Genomic DNA, 21,855 nt, shown 5'->3' with positions numbered 1-21,855 from the left:
TTGTAATTCGATAGTTGCTTATGTGAGTTTGTTTAATTAAATTTGCTTTACAGAAAACTTTTATATGTTTATCTTATTTGGGTCGACACTTATAGGATTTGCATGTAATTGGTGCTAGGTTTAAGAACATAAATCAACTTTTTGCTTTGTGTGACTTGAATCAAAAGTAGTAAAGGTTTTGGACAAAGATCAAATTTAATTAACGAGGATTGCAATTAGGTGGACTTTTCCATACTAAGTTATACACTTGAGTTGATAGCCTTTCTCTATGTCTAATGCGTTAAACATGTCATGATTGACTAGCTTTCTAGGGTTTGATTACATGTTTGATAGGATTAATCTAGGTGCTTTCACTTAAGTTAATTAGCATTGAAAAGTAAAATATGGGAAATTGTTTGATTTCGAACGTTTCACATGATCAACTCCTTTCTCATGACTTAGATGAACAATATTAGGGTTTGAATCAATTTTAATCATAGTTTCGGTTTTGATCTTTGTTTCTCTCATTCCATCAATATCTTTATGTTTTTGCATTTTAATTGTTTTACTTATTTAGTTTTATTTTCTAAAAACCAAAAACAAAATCCTCCTTTTTCGTAAATAATGTTTATACTTGTGAATATCTTTGTGAATATTATACTTTGTTTTAATTTTAATTGTTTAATTGTTTGACAATGACAGGTGTACCCTCAATCCCCGGAATAGAACGATCCCTATTTGCGTATACTACTAACGATATTTTCAGGGTTAAATTATGCGCTTGCTCTAAGCGTGTCACATGCACACGTGGGATAACCCGCTCTGATACCATGATAAAGTAATTTGGGGGTCACATTCAAAACCAATTGGAAATTGATGAAGTAACCTAACCCTTATAAATCTATAGGCAATGTCTCATTTTTCCCATATGGCATGGGATCTATATATTCTCAACATATACAGCGATCATCAATGTTTTCATTAAAACCGAAGGAGACAATGGTAAGGCCGATAGCTAGCTTCTTCCACATCGATCTTCAGGTATATACATCAATCAACAATTAAAACCGAAGGAGACAATGGTATCATTGAACTTGAGGTACCATTGTGACTACATGGCCATCAAACGTGACTACATTGCCAAGAGCATAGCTTAATAAATACTTGCAATGTGCAGAATAGTACAATACAAGGAAATGAAAATGCCAGTAATTTGGTACACATTGATCCATTTCTATTTTATAATTGTGATGGTCTGGACACACCTTATGTTAAGTGAGGAGGTGAGAGGCAATCAAATATAGTTGCGCGGTAGTCTTCAAGTAATGTCGTTGTTGAAGGGTTTTGAATAAAACTTGTGGATCTTGGATTAGAGATGATTGGCATAGACCCATACAAAATTGATAGATCCACTAAGAAGTAAATAAACCGGGATCTAAGACAAGGTGCTGAGGCTTAACAAGTTGAAGGAATGATTCATTGGATGATGGATTGATGATTTCGGTGAGTTCAAGGAGAAGAGAAGAAGATGCAAGTGTAAGAGGACTGAAGGGACAGAATAGAGAGAAGAGATAAAGAAATGAATATAATAGGAATTTTCAATGACCATTATCAAGTTTTAGTACAATAGGAATTTCCTTATCCACAATTGTAAGAAGTCGTGAGATAAAATACCAACTACATTGCACTCAAACAGTGAAAGCTCCCACCATTGTTTAACTCGTGGCAAAGCAAATGTTGCATTTGCCGATTATTATAGTATTGAAATAAAGAATACATAATGTCATTTCGAAGACTAAATCGCTAAAAAAATAACACACCCTTTAAAAATATAAAAATAAAATAAACCCGAAACAACAAAGAAAAGCGATAACTCTTAATATTGAATCAACCACAACGATAAACTGATCATCTATATAAAGTATAGGAAAGAACTTTGGACCACCTAATTTCCTTATCCAAATATATGAGTTATAACAAGATTCATGTATGACGTGCGACAATGTATGAGCTTCTCAAATGTAGTTATCATTTGATCAAAACATGTTTTAGGAGGCCAGGAATGTGAGTGTGCATGATGTACTCTTCCCAATCTATGCGTGTCGCATCAAAATTAAAACTTTCAACCTCTATGAAACTCTCCCCTGCTGTCCTCCACAACTTCTCTGTATTGGTGTCATCAAAGCTACACAACACACCAAACATTTAAATGTCAATGGATGATTATAGTAAATATAAGAAATCATTAAACTAAAGAATTAAATAGAAAAACACACGTACATTCCTTTGAACAGCATATAGGGTTCGTATAGCTCTACCAGGCGCATAACCAAGTTGAGTTTCCGACTATAGTTGACATATATCTCTTGGAAATACTGGCAGACTGCTTTGTTCATGAACTTCAATCCCTGAAAAGAAGAATGAAATTAAAATATATTACAAAGAATAAGAATCGTTGACTGTTAAAGAAAAAGAAACAATTATTCCATGATATAAATTTGTAGCTTGCTTGAACAAACCTTCAAAGGTAGCATGTAGCGAATATTCATGTACATGCGAAAAGTAGCCATAGTCGTCAATATTGTACCCTTGGTAACAATGACAGGCTTACCGTCCTTATCAAGCCAAGGATTCTTGGTGAAGTATTGAAAGATAAAGTTGTGCATTTGAAATAATTTCAAAGGGTTTCTCAATGAGGATCCGACATGATAAATAATATTTCCAGAAGACTGATTTGCATTTGCCACCATTGCTATGATTATTGAATTTACCAACATGTCAACAGGAATCTGCGGCCAAAGTTCAAAATTTAAGTCCCTTTAGATTATTCACATATCAAGCAAAAAAAAAAAATACTGGTAATTAACTGAATGACTTACCATATCGAGTACTGTTGCAGGATCGGCAAGCAAGCATGTCAGCTTGCCTTTGCAATAACCAGCAATTACACTATCAATAGTTCTGCATACACCAAGATTGAATAGTTAGTAATGACATGATTAAACAATGTTGGGTGTTTGAATTAGACAAAATTAATTTTATCACCATATAAAACTCATAAAGTGCATTGAACACTACTAGCAAAATGGGCAACTCACACAGATTTAAATCTGTGTGAAATACTAGTATTTCACACGGATGTCAGTATGTAAAAGGCTGTACCTACGGTGCAAGCACGGAATGGTTTTTCGGTTGCCTTCGGAGGGGGCGCTAATGCTCTATTCACACGGTTTTGGGAGTCCGTGTGGAATTTGATGTGGGTCCCACTTGTCCGTCCACATGCATACTTAAATTGGGTTCAATCCGTGTGAGTCGAAACTAATATTTTAATATCCTGATCAGTGTGAAATAGTTTCCTAACTCACACAGATGTCTGTGTGGAAGAGTGATGGCATTCAAAAAAAAAAGAAAAATTCTGCAAATGAATTAACAAATAAAATTACATCAGCAATCTGATTTTTTTGTCCATCTGAATCTTTTGTCTATCCCAGCAACTACCCCACAAATGCTATGGAAACTGAAAAGTATCGAAATTCTTCTTCAGACTCTCTTCATATTCTGCTAATTGTACTGAAGCGATGTTCTTTCTCTTTTCATCATGTTGCATACCTGTGAAGGAGAGAAGAGAGACCATCATTATATACACCTCTGCAGAATATATACATATATATGATTAGCAGATCGGGACTATAGAGAGACAAAAAGTGAAGAACACCCTCAGCCTTACAAACCTCTTTTTTTTTTCTTTTTTTCAGTGACAATATTTGAATCAGAAATATTAAGCTTGAACAGATCCAGGGAAGAAAAAAAATTTTCCTTTCACCCCTTGGATTTTTAGACAAACAAAATGAAGAAACAATTAAGAAGTTCATTGTGTACCCACCAATATCAACAGTAAAGAAAGTAAACTATATAAGTCAATCAAACTAAATAGAAGAAGCCAACTCTCAGACCAGCAACATGAAACATGAACAACGCCCCAGGTCAAAATGAAGAAGGGGAAAATAAACCCCATCATGCCAACAAAGATTGAAAATTTTTACAAACATATTAAAAAGAAAAGGAATTAAATTGGGTAAACTTCACCTATGAATCAAAGTAGTTTGCCTCAAGTAGGAAAGCCAGAAAGTGAAGTCTTGATGTTGAAGCCGAGGGTGTGAGAATAAAAAGAGAACCCCATTTCAGATCCATCTCTCTTGTATTTTTCCTCTCTCAGACTACCTTCACCTTCACAAAAACCAAGTGACCGGCCTCTCATGTGATAATGGGTTTTTATCATCTCTTTATTACCCCAAAGCAAGTGGCAGCACAATTTTCTATGCCCTAAATTAACAAAGCACACGGATGTTTGTCTAAATAAAGACTCGGCGATATCAATTGTCATTCAAAATTTCACACAGATTTCAGTCTGTATTTCATTTAGACACAGATGTTTGTATGAAAAAAGCTTTTGTAATAGATGTCCGTGTGAATAGGTGAGAAAGAATCGTAACGCTGCCACTGAAATCTGTGTGAATTGGTTTACACACAGACATCTGTGTGAATAGGTGAGAAAGAATCTTAACTCTGACACTGAAATCTGTGTGAATTGGTTTACACACAGACATCTGTGTGTATAGGTGAGAAAGAATATTAACTCTGATACTGAAATCTGTGTGAATTGTTGTTTCACACGGATTTTTGTTGTTATTAGTTACACACATACTCATGTGGGCCCAATTCTACTTAGTTCACACGGTTATCAGTGTGAAATTGTATTTCACACATATATCTGTGGGTGTTGAAAATCTGTGTGAAATAAATCTGTGTGAGTTGCCCGTTTTGCTAGTAGTGGAAGCTGGTTATCTTACCTGAAACCTTGGATCCAACCGGAAAATGGTTCCTTGTTGGTGCTAGTAACTATTGTTGGACGTACGACCACAAGAGGCAAATTGTCTTTCGAGCGTTGTAGAAATATTTCACCCATTGCTTTTGTGAACACATACGTGTTTGGCCATCCATATAGTCTAGCCCTAAAGTTTAATTTGTGTAGACAAAAATCCAAATAGAAATTAAATAGTCATATTAATTAGTGTAGTAGCTAGGCTTTGTTAATGCATGGATGCTAAGTTAAAGACCTTTTAATGCCAAAATCCTTCATTGTGTTTGTAACAACTTCTTCTGAAGCATCTAGTGCTTTTAGTTCATTCAATTTCTCCTGCACAAGGCCCTTTTCCAATGTTTCAAAATCAAAATTACCCATCTCCTTTACCATCTTATCCATTGAAGATGAGTCTTCTGGTATGAGCCCCGCCCTTTCCCCACACACATAAGCTGGAAACATATAATTCACCATCAGTGAGGAATTATATATGAGATTTCTAATTATATTCTTTTTAGTTTATGTAGTCTTCTAGTACGAGTCTCGCCCTAATCAATTAGTTTTCTTTTTCACTATACTTGTAAGCAGGCCACCATTAACTGAACCAAACTACACAATTTATTATGTAGACCAACCCATCTTAACTAGAAAAGAAAAGTAATCCTAACCAGTTGATACATGGAGAAGTATCTGTAGTTTGAAACATTTGTTCGCAAAGCTCAACACTTGCAGAACTCCAAAAGTATTTACCGCCAGTGAAATATCATATCTGCACACAAATATATATGTAATTGTTACATTGTGTAATTATATATCATAGTAATTAAGAACCGCCCGGGGGGGGGGGGGGTTGTGTGCCGGCCAATCATGGCAATGCCTCTGTAATACCCTGGAAAATCCAAATTAAATTCCGTGGATTTTTAGAAATGATTTCACGATAGTAGGAGCGAGTACGAAGCTTGGAGAAGTTGTGGAATTAGTTCGAACGGTTTTATTTTCGAAAACGAACGTTTTTAGGGGGTCAACAAAGTTGACTTTTTATACGTTCAAAATTTGGGAAAACTTCCTTCATGAAAGTTGTAGAGCTCGTCGATACGAGTTCGTGGACATGTAGAACGCAATATTCGGAGTTCGTATGATTAAGTTATGAATATTTGAAAATTGGGAATTTTCTATAAATAGGAAAAATATCTGATTTTTCATTTAAGGACGAAACATTTTCATTTTTGCTGAACAGTCCCCCAGCTCTCTCCGTTCTCTCTCTTCTTTCGACCGTCAGACCCAACGGGTCTTAGCCGACCCGACCCGGATTTTCCTTCCTCCTCCGGCGTCCTCCGGCCACGACCCGGACACCATGGTGATCGCCGCTCCAAGCCCGGCCTCCCTCCGGTGTCGCCTTGCCCCGCCGCTGCCCCCAGATGGAGATCGAAGAAGCCAGCCAAGAGGAATCCGACCCGACCGGAATTCCATTTTTCCGGCGTTGCATGGGCCGATCGTTCCCATTTTCGTGATCTCCTCCTCCCCCTGATCATCCCCATATAGGCCTTGCTTGACGATTTGGAGTGTGGAGTGAAAGATCACGAGTTGAAGATTTCGACGTCCCTGATTCAATCTGGAATCTGATCAGACGCACGAGATTAATCCAACTTCAACGCTTGATCTAGGACGATCTAGGCCGAACCAGGCTTAGCTCCAGGTATGAAAGTCGACCACGCTTTCATTTTGAACCAGTTTGTAGTTGGTCACTTTGCCATCTGAGGTGGTTGACCGGCGTTGACCGCCCACTGACCACCGCTTGTGGCGGCGCATCAGACCATATTTCGAGTTTTCATTATCTAGGCGATGATCTATGCATCCATACGAGCGTTTTGATATATAACATGGTCATGTTAGAAAAAGTTGATAAATAGTGGATTTACGTTTTGACGTTACTATTTAACGTTTTTACGTTTATCTTCGGTTTACGATCTGTGAAGATCTGACCATCGGTTTTGCTTCAATTTTGGATATGTTGATCGTATGACTGTCCCGGTGACCTTGTGAGGTCATGGGCGAAGATCCGACCGTTGGATCTTCGTATAATTGAGAAATAGTGATTCGGAAGGCGATTCGTGAGAATCTGACCGTCGGATTTTCATATAATTTTGTGGAGATGTTAGTAAAGGCGATTCAGGAAGATCTGACCGTTGGATCTTCGTGATAATTTTGGAGGATGATCCTAAAGGCGATCCGTGAGGATCCGACCGTTGGATCATCATTAAATTCAGATCCGACCGTTGGATCATCGTTTAATTTGAATCTGAGCGTTGGATCGTCGTTTAATTACATATTTGAGTTGTTGGCTAAGTCAAGATCATTATTGGACTAGGTGATTGACGGTTTGAGTTGGTGGACGATTGTGGATCGTATTTTGAGCTGAATTGAAGACGCAGCGGGATTATCGAGGTGAGTAAACCTCACGTGGTTCATATTACGAACCCAATATATTTAATTGCTTTATTTTGCAATCATATGAACTATTGTTGGTGTATTAGACATTCCTGTGTGAATGTCTGTATATATATTATTACGTGAAATAATATGTATTGTTGGAGTTGTGTTGAGTTTATTGTTGAGAAACAATATATTGTGAGAGGTATTGAGTTTATTGTTGAGAAACAATATATTGTGAGAGGTGTTGAGTTTTATTGTTGAGGAACAATAAATTGTTGTGATCTGTGGAGATCACTAGGTCACGAGGTGACCATGGCATCTATTAGTGAATCACGCTCTCGTACCGGGCTGGTGGTTATTAATAGTATTAAATCGTAATCACGTCTGTGGCCGGACGAGTGGTTACGTTCAGTTAGAGCTCTAGTCTGTCTGCCAAATGTGGAGTGACCTTATGAGTGAAATTGAGAGTAACTCATAAGTGTCAATATATATATGGTAACCTTATGAGGGAAATTGAGAGTAACTCATAAGGGTCTATATATATATATGAGTCTGTCTACAAAATGTTGGGAAATCTTATGAGCGAATTTGAGAGTAACTCATAAGTGTCTATATATATATATGAGAGTGAGGGATCTTATGAGCTAAATTGAGAGTAACTCATAAGTGTCTACATATATATATGAGAGTGAGTGATCTTATGAGCTAAATTGAGAGTAACTCATAAGTGTCTATATATATATATGAGAGTGAGAAAGTAACGTGGGTTTGTGGTAGTCTTGAAATCTAATAAATCAACAGTTCTTTCTTGTTTACTCATACTGGCTGTAAAAAGCTTACCGGGTTTTGTGTTGTTGCAACTCCCGGTACACTATTCAAATTGTGTAGCGGGTAATCCTACAGGACAGGAGAACCAGGACGGTGATCGTGCGGTTAGAGCAATTGTTAGAGTTTTACAACAATTGTAAGTTGTGAGGTGTGTTATGCTCATTTGAGCTTTATAATATATTGTGAGAGTGAATTGTAATAATGAACTCGAAGTTTCGAGATTTGGTTTTTTTGTAATTGTAATTATTCAGGTTTCGGATTTGAATTTATCATTCAAAATCCGAGGCGTGACAGTTTGGTATCAAAGCGTAAGGTGCATATTTGGTGATGTGTCAATACCTTCCGAGTGATGGCCCGTCTGCAGCGGATCCCCATCGTGTGCTCTTCGGTATTGGCTAAGTCATTGGGTATGCGTGAGTGTTGGGAGTTGTTTAGGCCGCTAGGTCGTTTTAGGAACGTGAATACCTTCCCTATAGTATTGACTTGGTTAATATGAATTTGTATTTGACTTATACTGTGTTTTAGGTGTTATACATGTATTAGCCAAGCATACTATACTCCTTAGGTGATGGAGATTCGAAGGGGTTGTACTTAGAACCTTACAGTTGTCTTGTAGGTTCGTATTGGAATAAGTTCAGTGGCCGCAAGTTACAATCCTTGAGGAATAGAAACCTCTTGATTCAACTCTGTTAAGTCAACGAGGATTGTTTTATGGAAATGAGGTTCTTTTGATTGTTGAAGTGTTTGGTTGAAGGCATGGTGTGGACCTATGCTCGTCTGTAATGTGGATACGAGTATTAATCGATAGTAATTTTGCCTTTTTAAGTTGGATATACTAATGTTTTTGAATAGATTCTTGACTCATGTGGAGTTGTGAGTAGTGTTGCGGTTAGGGAAGGAATTATTGTGGTTAATTCTTCCATGTGTTTGTAAGTTGTTGAGCAGAGTTTGAGGTGCGAGAACGGAGTTTGATCTTGTGTTTGAGTGATTGAGACGAACGACTATATATTTAAGTTATCTACAAGTACCTATAATCATAAGGGTTATTGAAGTGGGACTAGTAGTAATTTTAGTGATTCTAAAATTGAATCGAGTTCGAGGAACGTGTTTTATATACGTGGTTGATGTTGCGAGCATCATTTTTGATTGATATTTTGCGTTTCACAAAGACAACTGGATTGGAAATTCTCCATTTGGACACCTTGGTCTGTTGACCTGACTATGACTTGTGGACATAGTTTTATTTAAGTGAAGGAAATTGATTTTGTGAACTAGTTTTCTTAAGTTTTGGATCGTAGTATGGAGTTGGACTGAAGTGAATTTGAGGTTGTTTGTGTTTTAAGTTTAAGTAGGCGGGACACTTAAAGTTTTGAAATGGAGTTGATTTTGGTGTAATTAATTGGGAAAGTTAGAATCAGTTCTTGTGAAGGATGTTGGATGAGAGTGTGTGCCTTTGGTGATTGATCTTAGGTGATATAGTTAAACGCAATTTCGGATATTGATTTTAGTGACTTTGTTAGGTATATCCATAGTGGTTCAAGTGAATTACTATGTGATATGGAGTTTGATTCGGTTTCTAAATCGTAAATTCATAGGGTATGAATTGTGGTAAGTTTAATGGAGCAATTAATAGAGGAAATGGTTGAGATTTTATAAGATTTGTATGGGTAACTCTAAGGATGTGGGTTTTTCCTAGCTAACTCAGGATGTGTTTAGCTTTATTAAACCCTAATTCTAACGACGAAATTGTTTGTGTTTGGTTTGACTCAGAGGATACTAGCTAGACCTCGATGCGACTTATTTGATTGTTGGATTCTTTTTGAGTGATTGTTTTTATTGCATCATTATGAAAGATGTGTGCAGTAGAGTTGTTTATGGTTTTGAAAATAGTATTGGGTGACCAAGGTTCGATCCTTGGTGTTGTTGTTGGTTAAACAAAAAGAAAAGAAAACATGCACACTATCTTATTGATTTTATATTACAAAAAAAAAAAAAAAAAACGAGGACTATGCTATACTAAGCCTAGTCAGCAGCTCCGGATGGATTTAGGCTGAGCTCAAGAGAAACGTTTGAGCCACTGTGGTAACCGCCTGAGCCACCAGAATAGTAACCAAAAGCGCTACCTTCCTCGGAAGTAGCCTTCAGGTTACCAAAGACGTCCTCGCCGTGCACGGGGAACAGAGGAAGAGTTTGAACCTCCTGGTGATCTCCTCCTCGTTGTTGCAGGGATGTTTGTCCTCCTGTTGTGCCAAAAGAGTTGTACTGGTATTAGTGTTGAAGTGTGAGGAAGAATACGAAACAAAATTTAAGTAAATAAATCCTTCATTACCAGTAGAATAGGTGGAACCAAAGTTGAGATCAATGGATCTACCATCATCAGTAGAACTAGTGGACCCAAAATTGATGTCAATGGATCCACCAGCTGGCCCAAAATTGATGTCGATGGATCCACCAGCACCAGTAGAACCAGTGGACCCAAAATTGAGATCAATGGATCTACCAGTACCAAGAGAACTAGTTCTCATGGGCACTGGAGCAGCCTGATTACACCTATTCATCTGCTTCTCTCGAGCCCTGACGTTCTGGAACCAAAAGTAAATGTTCTTACCCTCAACATACCCATACTGGTTCAGCTGGAGACAGATCTCGTGAATCTGCTCTGTAGTTGGGCACTTAAATCCCTTGACATAGTAAAGATCCTTGAGGATTCTTATTTGTTCTGGAGTAGGAATCCACCTGGTACGGCTTCGCCAGAAATCCATGTTGGCACTACTTCCAGCTGCTTGGGTGTTTCCTCCCTCCTCTGTTGGTTGCTGTTGTTGTGGTTCCATTTGTTGCGGGGTTTGGAGCTCCATTAGTTGCAGAGTTCGTGGCTCTTGGGTCATGGGGTGAGAGGATGTGGAAATCGAGGAATACATGGTTTAGTGTTTGAGGGAGATTTTGTTAGAAGGATTGGAGTTGTTGAACTGGTAATTGGAGATCTGAGATTCTCAGAGGAAAGATGAGATCGAATCTTCAAATGGAAGAAAAGATCTGAGAAAGAAGGATTGAAGATTTGGAGGAAAATATTGAAGATCTGAAAGTTCAGAGGAAAGATGGGATTGAATCAACTAGATGGGAGAGAAGATCAGAAGAGAAGGATTGAAATTGATGAAGGAAGGATTTGAGAAGAGAAAGGCTGAAGAGTTGAGAGAGAAAGACTTGAGCTCGGAAGAAAAATTTCTTTTCTTTTGGAGTGAACAGTTTTTCTCCAGAATGCACCTATTTATAGAACAAGGTGAGCAGATCTCCACCGTTGGATGAACGATCTCAGAATTTGAATCCACGCGTTGGATTAAAGTCGCCCCGAAACCCGGAAAAGCTGTTGGCGCGTGTTGAGCGTGTAAGGGGACAGGCCGAACCTCGAGACGCTGTGGCAGACAGCTTTAGCCGAAAGTGATTTGCTTTCCGTAAATCACGGAAGAGACGTGTCGTGGCACGTGGAGTGTACCGACAGTTTGTTGTTATTCTATCGCTTATGATAGAATAAATAAAAGAAGTTGCATGGATAGTAACGAGAGCAGCTGGTGCTCTAGTGGTTGAAGAGCAAGGCTCATGTACAAGAGGTCAGAGGTTCGAACCTTGCCTCTCGTTTATTTTTATTATGTTCGCTTATGACATAATAAGTAAAACATTTGTACACATTATATTAAGCACAGCTTGTGCTCCAGTGGTTGGTGGGCAAAGCCCTTGTGCAGCAGGTTAAGGTTTCGAACCTTGCCTCCCCCGTTATTTTATTTATGTCGCTTATGACATAATAAATATAACACGTGAGCATATATTAATGAAGGCAGCTCTTGCTTCAGTGGTTGGGAGCAAAACCTTCGTGTTTGAGGTCGGGAGTTCGAACCTTACCTCTTACAAATATTTTTGGATCTCGTATATGCTTGATATACGACGTATATACGGTATGTACGGTATACATACGTATATACGGTCTGTACGGTATGCATACGAATATACAGTTGTACGGTATGCATACGTATATACGATCTGTACGGTATGCATACGTATATACGGTATGTACAATTTCATACCGTAGCCGAGCTGGAAGTGGGTGGGCCGATTGGTAGGCCCAAATAGTAAGCCCAAATAGTAAGCCCAAATAGTAAGCCCGAATAGTAGGCCCAAATGTTAAACCCAAAGTGGTTTGGGCCGGTTCGAAATGTGGATGGTCCGATTTCTTCAGGCCCAATTGGCCAGCCCTAGTGCTTAACCCAAGGATTGAGCAAGCCCAAGTCATCATCATTGGATGACATAATTTATTGGCGTGCTTTTGGGGATGATTTGTTTTGAGTGATGCATCTTAAGTTTTACTATGGAGATTTACCGTGATGCTAATTGAGTAGCGAAACACTTTGTGAGAGTGTTTACTGTGCTTGTATGCCAGTACAGAGTGATGATCTATGTGAAGATCTATGTGAGGATCTATGAGATGATCCATGTGATGATTTTGTGTAATTGATGTGGATTGATGTTGAACAGTTGTGTTGTGCGTTTACGTTTGTGATGAAAGGATTTAGTGGCTATAGGAATGTATTTTTATACAAGGGTTGAGGCTTTGTAGATTACTACAGCTTTGGGAAAGATGGAGATTCGATGGTTAGGTCAACCTTAATCGAGAGGAATTGACTTACGCTCAAATTTCGGGACGAAATTTCTTTAAGGAGGGTAGACTGTAATACCCTGGAAAATCCAAATTAAATTCCGTGGATTTTTAGAAATGATTTCACGATAGTAGGAGCGAGTACGAAGCTTGGAGAAGTTGTGGAATTAGTTCGAACGGTTTTATTTTCGAAAACGAACGTTTTTAGGGGGTCAACAAAGTTGACTTTTTATACGTTCAAAATTTGGGAAAACTTCCTTCATGAAAGTTGTAGAGCTCGTCGATACGAGTTCGTGGACATGTAGAACGCAATATTCGGAGTTCGTATGATTAAGTTATGAATATTTGAAAATTGGGAATTTTCTATAAATAGGAAAAATATCTGATTTTTCATTTAAGGACGAAACATTTTCATTTTTGCTGAACAGTCCCCCAGCTCTCTCCGTTCTCTCTCTTCTTTCGACCGTCAGACCCAACGGGTCTTAGCCGACCCGACCCGGATTTTCCTTCCTCCTCCGGCGTCCTCCGGCCACGACCCGGACACCATGGTGATCGCCGCTCCAAGCCCGGCCTCCCTCCGGTGTCGCCTTGCCCCGCCGCTGCCCCCAGATGGAGATCGAAGAAGCCAGCCAAGAGGAATCCGACCCGACCGGAATTCCATTTTTCCGGCGTTGCATGGGCCGATCGTTCCCATTTTCGTGATCTCCTCCTCCCCCTGATCATCCCCATATAGGCCTTGCTTGACGATTTGGAGTGTGGAGTGAAAGATCACGAGTTGAAGATTTTGACGTCCCTGATTCAATCTGGAATCTGATCAGACGCACGAGATTAATCCAACTTCAACGCTTGATCTAGGACGATCTAGGCCGAACCAGGCTTAGCTCCAGGTATGAAAGTCGACCACGCTTTCATTTTGAACCAGTTTGTAGTTGGTCACTTTGCCATCTGAGGTGGTTGACCGGCGTTGACCGCCCACTGACCACCGCTTGTGGCGGCGCATCAGACCATATTTCGAGTTTTCATTATCTAGGCGATGATCTATGCATCCATACGAGCGTTTTGATATATAACATGGTCATGTTAGAAAAAGTTGATAAATAGTGGATTTACGTTTTGACGTTACTATTTAACGTTTTTACGTTTATCTTCGGTTTACGATCTGTGAAGATCTGACCATCGGTTTTGCTTCAATTTTGGATATGTTGATCGTATGACTGTCCCGGTGACCTTGTGAGGTCATGGGCGAAGATCCGACCGTTGGATCTTCGTATAATTGAGAAATAGTGATTCGGAAGGCGATTCGTGAGAATCTGACCGTCGGATTTTCATATAATTTTGTGGAGATGTTAGTAAAGGCGATTCAGGAAGATCTGACCGTTGGATCTTCGTGATAATTTTGGAGGATGATCCTAAAGGCGATCCGTGAGGATCCGACCGTTGGATCATCATTAAATTCAGATCCGACCGTTGGATCATCGTTTAATTTGAATCTGAGCGTTGGATCGTCGTTTAATTACATATTTGAGTTGTTGGCTAAGTCAAGATCATTATTGGACTAGGTGATTGACGGTTTGAGTTGGTGGACGATTGTGGATCGTATTTTGAGCTGAATTGAAGACGCAGCGGGATTATCGAGGTGAGTAAACCTCACGTGGTTCATATTACGAACCCAATATATTTAATTGCTTTATTTTGCAATCATATGAACTATTGTTGGTGTATTAGACATTCCTGTGTGAATGTCTGTATATATATTATTACGTGAAATAATATGTATTGTTGGAGTTGTGTTGAGTTTATTGTTGAGAAACAATATATTGTGAGAGGTATTGAGTTTATTGTTGAGAAACAATATATTGTGAGAGGTGTTGAGTTTTATTGTTGAGGAACAATAAATTGTTGTGATCTGTGGAGATCACTAGGTCACGAGGTGACCATGGCATCTATTAGTGAATCACGCTCTCGTACCGGGCTGGTGGTTATTAATAGTATTAAATCGTAATCACGTCTGTGGCCGGACGAGTGGTTACGTTCAGTTAGAGCTCTAGTCTGTCTGCCAAATGTGGAGTGACCTTATGAGTGAAATTGAGAGTAACTCATAAGTGTCAATATATATATGGTAACCTTATGAGGGAAATTGAGAGTAACTCATAAGGGTCTATATATATATATGAGTCTGTCTACCAAATGTTGGGAAATCTTATGAGCGAATTTGAGAGTAACTCATAAGTGTCTATATATATATATGAGAGTGAGGGATCTTATGAGCTAAATTGAGAGTAACTCATAAGTGTCTACATATATATATGAGAGTGAGTGATCTTATGAGCTAAATTGAGAGTAACTCATAAGTGTCTATATATATATATGAGAGTGAGAAAGTAACGTGGGTTTGTGGTAGTCTTGAAATCTAATAAATCAACAGTTCTTTCTTGTTTACTCATACTGGCTGTAAAAAGCTTACCGGGTTTTGTGTTGTTGCAACTCCCGGTACACTATTCAAATTGTGTAGCGGGTAATCCTACAGGACAGGAGAACCAGGACGGTGATCGTGCGGTTAGAGCAATTGTTAGAGTTTTACAACAATTGTAAGTTGTGAGGTGTGTTATGCTCATTTGAGCTTTATAATATATTGTGAGAGTGAATTGTAATAATGAACTCGAAGTTTCGAGATTTGGTTTTTTTGTAATTGTAATTATTCAGGTTTCGGATTTGAATTTATCATTCAAAATCCGAGGCGTGACAGCCTCCAAGTCCCCAAACCATATTTTCTTTCTAGGAGGGGGTATGGGTACTTTTCACCCTCCCTCTCCCTCCCCGCATTATTGCTTTTTTTTTTTTTTGGCAAAGCCGCATTATTGCTTTTGGCCTAGGGCAACTTTGATGGTCAGATGACCTGAATATCATCAGTAGGGTGATGATTTGATCGATCGGGGGAAATATCTAGTCCTGTCTTCATGATCAGGGTGGGATTTATTTAATTCTGGCCTCTGGTCTATGTTTTTTCTAGGTGTGCGCACACTGGCTGTGAATGTAGAAATGAGGTATCCCAACTACTGTGAATTTTATTAGGTACCCGGGTGTTTGTCATACACCTATTTTGTTAAATATTTTGGACCATTAGATTAGTAATATATCCAATGATTCAAAATATTTTAAGTTTGGTAACCTGTTTAGCCCTTAGCCAATTGATTACCAATTGACAATTACGTTTTTTCCTTTTCAAAAAAAAAAAAATTAAAATTAAAAAAAACCTTCTAACTTAGGCTCACCAAATTACAATTAGTTAAATAGTATTTATTACTAATTAATTTTATCATTAGCCAATTAATGTTTGATTAATACTAGATTATCAACTAACAATTACACAATTGACAATTACATTTTTTTCCTTATTAAAAACAAAAACCTTCTAACCTAGGCTCATGAAATTAGTATTAGTTAAATAGTCTTTATTACTAATTAATTAGATCATAAGTAGTTTTCTTAACCAAATATAATTCTTTTTACATGCATTTTACGACAACCACAACCATTAATGTAAAAATAGATATTCTTTGTTATAGCTGTAGTAACTACTTCACGTACAACTTGTTATTACTACTTTTTGAACTAAATTACAAATGTTACCACAATGTGTTATCATATAGGTAAACCATTATATTTTGACTAAAATCACGTATGTCTTCATTGGTGTAATGAAGTTCTCCCTTGCGTAATTAAAGTAATATATTGTGTAATTTCTGTTGTTGAAATTATAATTACTTTCAGTCCACGTAATTTACCACAAACTACAACAATTGATATAAAAACAATACTTTTTGTTCTAATTGTAGTAATTACTCCACCTACAACCTATGTACTAGTTTATGAACAATTTAACAAGTGTGACAACAAATTTATTGTCAGAGTGGTAAATCTTCATGTTTTTAACATTAATGAAATTATTACTTCAATGACTATGCATTTTACCATAATCCATGTCAATTGATGTAAAAGCGGTAATTTTTGTTCTATTTGTAGTAATTACTCCACCTAAACTAATGTACTAGTTTATGGATAATTTAACAAGTGTGATAACAAATTTGTTGTCACAATGGTAAATCTTTATGTTTTTATCATTAATGAAATGATTACTACAATGACTATACATTTTTACCACGACCCCCAACAATTGATGTAAAAGTGCTCACTTTTGTTATATTTGTACTAATTACTTCAAAAACTGCATCATTTTACAAGATAATCAACCATTTTACAATTCTGACAACAATTGTGTTGTGAACATGGTAAATTTAATATTAGACCAAAAGATATGTGTACTTTATATTGTAAAAAGGTTCTCCATTTGATCATTAATGTTCTCCATTTGATAAAAGTTGTTCAATTATGATATTTACATCTTTGACTACTCAATTACAAATTTACAATAACCACAATAAGTGTGGTCATAAGTCGTAATTTTAGTTCTACTAGGTGTAATTTATTATTTTGACAATATATGTTACATGTTTCTGAACAGTATTACATACCAAGATAGAATGAGTTGTTAATATAGTAAATTTTATTTTTTAAAATGACACATTGTGAGCCCCGGAAAATTTATCGAGCTTAAATTAAGATCGTTCAACAAGTTATTTATTTACGATCTCGATAAATGTCAAGATGCTTGAGGAAATTTTCAGAAATTTTCGTAAAGTGAAATCCTCGATTTGAGAGTTGGATGATAATGTACACGACACGATGAGTTCGTGGAAATTTTCGGAGAATTGTTCGGATCACCGGGCTATTTATCGTGGTTTTCCGAACTTTTGAGATTTTAGGAAATTAATTCCAGAAAGAGAAACACGTGGCGCGATCCTAGCCACATACCTTTTCCACCGCTTGATCCCAGCCTTCCTTCACTAATTGGACACATGTATATAAGATGGTGAATAGTAGGAAGGTACATGAAGTTTCGAGAGAGAGGGAGAGAGAGCTCGGTGCTCTCTAACCCGGAGACAACCGCGACCCGAGAGAGAAATCCGACCGGAGTGACGCCGTCCGGCCATCGATCGGCGATGTACCACCACCAATAGCTTCGTCTCGGCGTCGCCTACCTCCCTGTACCCTCAGATCGTCCATGCACCCGACGAGAAAGAAGAATCAACGGTGAGAATGTCCGACTGCTCCGGCGAGTTTCTGCACATTCCGGCGACCGTTTGGGCCACCTGTGGTATGAAACCTCACCTCCTCGACATGCTCTACACCCCAGTATGATTAGTTTTCCAATTAGATCGAGTTTTGACATTTTGGTTTCTGGGTTGTTTCTGCCTCCGTCGCGCTTCCTCGCTGCCGGCGAATTCTCCGGCCTTCTGGGCTTCGTTTCTTGCTCGATTGCAGGACTAGGCGAGATGGTGTGAAGTTTTCTGAGTTGTAGCACGAGAAATCATCGGTTCATCACCATTCCGGTTCCGGCAAGTAGTTTGGTGAGGCCGAGCTCGATCAACGTGGACTTGAGAAGGTATAATCCCAAACCTTGAAATAAAAGGTTGCTCTTGGGTTGAGTTCGAAACAGTGGACTGAAGTACTTTTGATTTATTTCTGTTTTGGAGAGTTGGTTCAATCATGGTGTTATGTGTGGTTTGATCGAGTTGTGTAGTTTGGTGGTTTGTGGATTTCGCTGCAGAGTGTAGAACTGGAGGTGATATTGAGGTTGTTGATTGAAATGTTTCTGTTTGCTTGGCTGGAGAATAGATTAATTTGTGATTGTTTCTGGTTTTAAAATTTAAGGTTTTGTTAGTGTGCGAAAGCAAGATATTTGAAATGGTGGTGAAATAATTGGAATAAGATTGGTTGGGTGTCCATAGTAATTTCGATAACTATGTGACGAAATTGTTAAAGGATACTCGAATTTAGTGATTATTGAAGTTGGGAATTTGTTATAACATTGGTTTGCATAAGCGTTTTGTAAAAAAAAAAAAAATGGTAATGAGTAAGGAAAAGAAATGTATATATATTGGGTGGCCTTGGTAATTTGGGTGCGCCTAATATATATAGTCGATATCGTGATTTAAGTAAAATGTTCGATAATTTGGGTTTGTTATCAAACCTATTAAGATTGGTCAAACGTGGTCAAACGAGTCCATGTTGGTCAAACTAAGCATGTCGGTCAAAATGTGGTCAAACTGGTCAACTCCTGGTCAAACCAGGAAAAGTTGGTTTGGACGATATATTAATCGTCGAGATTTCCTATAATTGTTCAAAAGATATTAACTATCGAAATGTCGGAATTTAGGACTCCAGTTACCCGAGGAACGGAAGGTTCGCGACTCTCGGAGTACGTGAGAGAAAGTATTGGAATCCAGGTAGGGATTAAGGACTCTCCTCGGTTGGTGATTTTCTTATATATTTTCTGATCTACGTGATGCATGATGAAAGTATATGTTAGTTCAAATTTAATATGTTTTCAAGTTAACGTGCGTATAAGATTTTGATGGCGGTGTGTGAGAGCGGAAAGGTGGTCAATGACTTCCTTGGGAATTAGCCACCCCTAAACCTCCGGAGGGTTAGCTACACCGGTCGGATGGTGCGTAATCGCAATGATGACACGGTTCCGTGTGTGTAGCTAGTGTGTTAAGTTTGGCGCTCTGTGACTGGTAAGGTCAGATGTTGGTTCTACGGAACCAGGCCATCAGGTAAAGCGCACGTAGTTTTCTAATCATGCATCGGGTTTTTAAAGTTTGTCGTTCTTTTAAATACTTGGTTTAAGCAAGTTTCATACTGGAGCTCCAAACATTTATCTGTTGATTTTCAAACCTAGTCGAGTTAGAGTTCCTGTTGAGCAGCGAGGACGAAAGCTCACCCCTACAATAGTATGAATGCAGGTACTGTGCACTGGTGACGAGACAATAGCGGATGGAGCTGGGTGTGCAGAACAAGTTCGGTAAATTACCGTGTGAACCTTATTCTAAATTCTATTTCTCGAACTTTGTGTTCTGGAACTTGTGGTTATCTAGTCTCGTGTCATCATTTAGTTGAATTCTCTTCAAGTGAAATTCAACCTTGTGTGAGTCTTTATCCAAGTTCTGAACGAGTGAAATAGATTTCAGCAACTCAAGTTTTTCACCTCAAGCATATTTGTAGCTTCCGTTGTGTTTATACAAAAAGTTTTTCAAACAAAATGCCTAGCGGTTCTCTAGGATGTAAATCGAGAGTTCGGTTTATGTTTTAGAGACTCGCGGCACTGTGACGTGCTTAAGCTGGTGAGGTGCAGCTTGGGGCGTTACACACATGTTAACATTTAAGTGAATAACATGTTAACCGGTTCAGTAGGTTTCCACTACATTAATTTATTAAAAATAAAAAAATAAGGGTATTATGACATACATCAAGGTACCCAAGACGACCCCTCTACTGTGTGGTTTTTTTTCTTTTTTATAATTTGTATTTGATATTAATTGACTCAAGTGAGCACATGGTTTGGGGGGGGGGGGGGGGGGGGTGGGTGGTGGGGCCGCGAACGAAAATTGACTCGTTAGTTCACTTCAAAAATCATCAAATTATAAACTACTAAAACATCTTAATCGAATCGAAACTTCAAAAGTAGACTAGTACTTGGATGGATCATTCAAAGCACAATAAATGTGGTGCATGCAGATTTCTCTCCCTCTCTCTCTGCAACCTCTTAATTTACAGTAGCTGCATGTGCATCTTCTCGTACTTATATGCAGGTTGCATGATGTAATGGGTTTACCTTTCGTCAAAGTTGGTGGTGGCTGCAGAGTTGAATATTATCTGTATTTCATTGTATAGTTCTTCCACCAATCTGGGTTCTTTCACTCCGAGGTTCTCGAAAGTGACATCTCCTGGGAGAGCAACAACTTTTTCGGAAATGAAAGAATCAAAATCTGCCCCCCATTTCTCCCTCAGAACCCTGAACAATTCCTTCCCTATAATCTGTATAAGATATTGAAGATCTATGTTAGTCAATTAATAATCATAACGATTTACCTGCATCACGTACAAATTACATGAAAATGCAAGTCGTTTAATCTCGTTACTGATTATGGCAGGATTGGCAGCTGTGAATTATGTACAGACCTCATCTTGCATGCGATGTGTTGCTGACTTGGTATCAGAGGCTCTTACAAGAAGATAGAGCTTCTTCACATTTGGTTGCACCCTTAGAATTTTCTCCACAAACACTGCATGCCATGCAATATCCACATATTCACAAGTACTCAAATGAGAGAGAGAGAGAGAGACAGAGAGAGAGGTATATACCCATTCCAAGGAAGCCGGTCGCACCAGTGATCAAAATGGTCTTATTCTGCAGATAACCTAGTATGCTGTCCAACCCCATTGTACGGAAAGAAATCAAACAATATAAAAACTTGGGAGTTGATTGCTTATGTTAGATGATTTAAAAGCTTGTTTAGGTTTTATAGAGGACGACAAAATTATAGATGGAGAATTTATTTCCTCAATTATACATTCAGATCGGACTCGTTTAAATTAAATGTACCTGCCAACAACTAACTGTGAGGAGTTTTCAGTTTTAATGTCTGACAAACTTAAGTTGATTGAGAGAATGTTGTGTGGGGCAGTCACACCAACACGTGGTGGGGCGGACTAATCACTGTCCAGCAGGGGGGTGTTTTTGATATTGCCCTTTAGGGGGGCAGTTTCGAAAAAGATGAAAAATTTCATTTCTTCTGATTGGGTGGCCCTAAAGCCATGTGGTGGGGAAACCCCACCTAAGAATTTTCCAAGTTGATTGGGTGGCTTTACCTAAGAATTATAGAAGTTTTTCTGTAAGTTGTGAGGTTTTGTGTTTTTCTGCCCAAATCAGTGATCCTTCTTTTTGGTAGAGATCAACAATCATCAGTCATTTGGTCGTCGGGCAAGAATAACGTGGAATCATATCAATATTGGAATGACAAGTAAACGTGGAATCATACGGACTTTGCTTCGTATTTCGCAAAATGAGACAGATCATGTTCAAATCTTCGGGTCCCATGCTGGTTGCAACAACACGCATTCAGCCATTAATGCATACGATTTTTGGTAGCCTGGTAGGTTATTTTTATACATCTAAATAGATGCACAAAAATGCCTATAAATTAAC

At 38.3% G+C, this 21,855-nt stretch overlaps 1 protein-coding gene across 2 annotated transcripts; it reads right to left on the bottom strand.

Annotated features, from left to right (window-relative positions):
- Window positions 1-1,861: 1,861 nt before the first annotated feature.
- LOC133708058 (alcohol-forming fatty acyl-CoA reductase-like) lies at window positions 1,862-21,158 on the bottom strand. Of its 2 annotated transcripts, XM_062133506.1 has the most exons (10): window positions 21,012-21,158; window positions 20,829-20,932; window positions 20,482-20,684; window positions 5,509-5,609; window positions 5,097-5,292; window positions 4,830-4,991; window positions 2,859-2,940; window positions 2,499-2,768; window positions 2,260-2,387; window positions 1,862-2,164 (listed from the first exon to the last, which is right to left on the bottom strand). In XM_062133506.1, the coding sequence occupies exons 1-10, from the start codon at window positions 21,088-21,090 to the stop codon at window positions 2,008-2,010; spliced, it is 1,482 nt and encodes a 493-aa protein (XP_061989490.1). In that variant the 5' UTR covers window positions 21,091-21,158; the 3' UTR covers window positions 1,862-2,007. The 2 variants fall into 2 exon arrangements, with proteins under 2 accessions (XP_061989490.1, XP_061989491.1); XM_062133507.1 differs by lacking the exon at window positions 21,012-21,158 and having other exon boundaries at window positions 20,739-20,879.
- Window positions 21,159-21,855: the final 697 nt, after the last annotated feature.

The sequence above is a fragment of the Rosa rugosa genome, chromosome 5 (assembly GCF_958449725.1).
Source record: "Rosa rugosa chromosome 5, drRosRugo1.1, whole genome shotgun sequence".
Lineage (NCBI taxonomy): Eukaryota > Viridiplantae > Streptophyta > Magnoliopsida > Rosales > Rosaceae > Rosa > Rosa rugosa.
The sequence above is the reverse complement of the archived record's forward strand: the minus strand, read 5'-3'. Positions and strand labels throughout refer to the sequence as shown.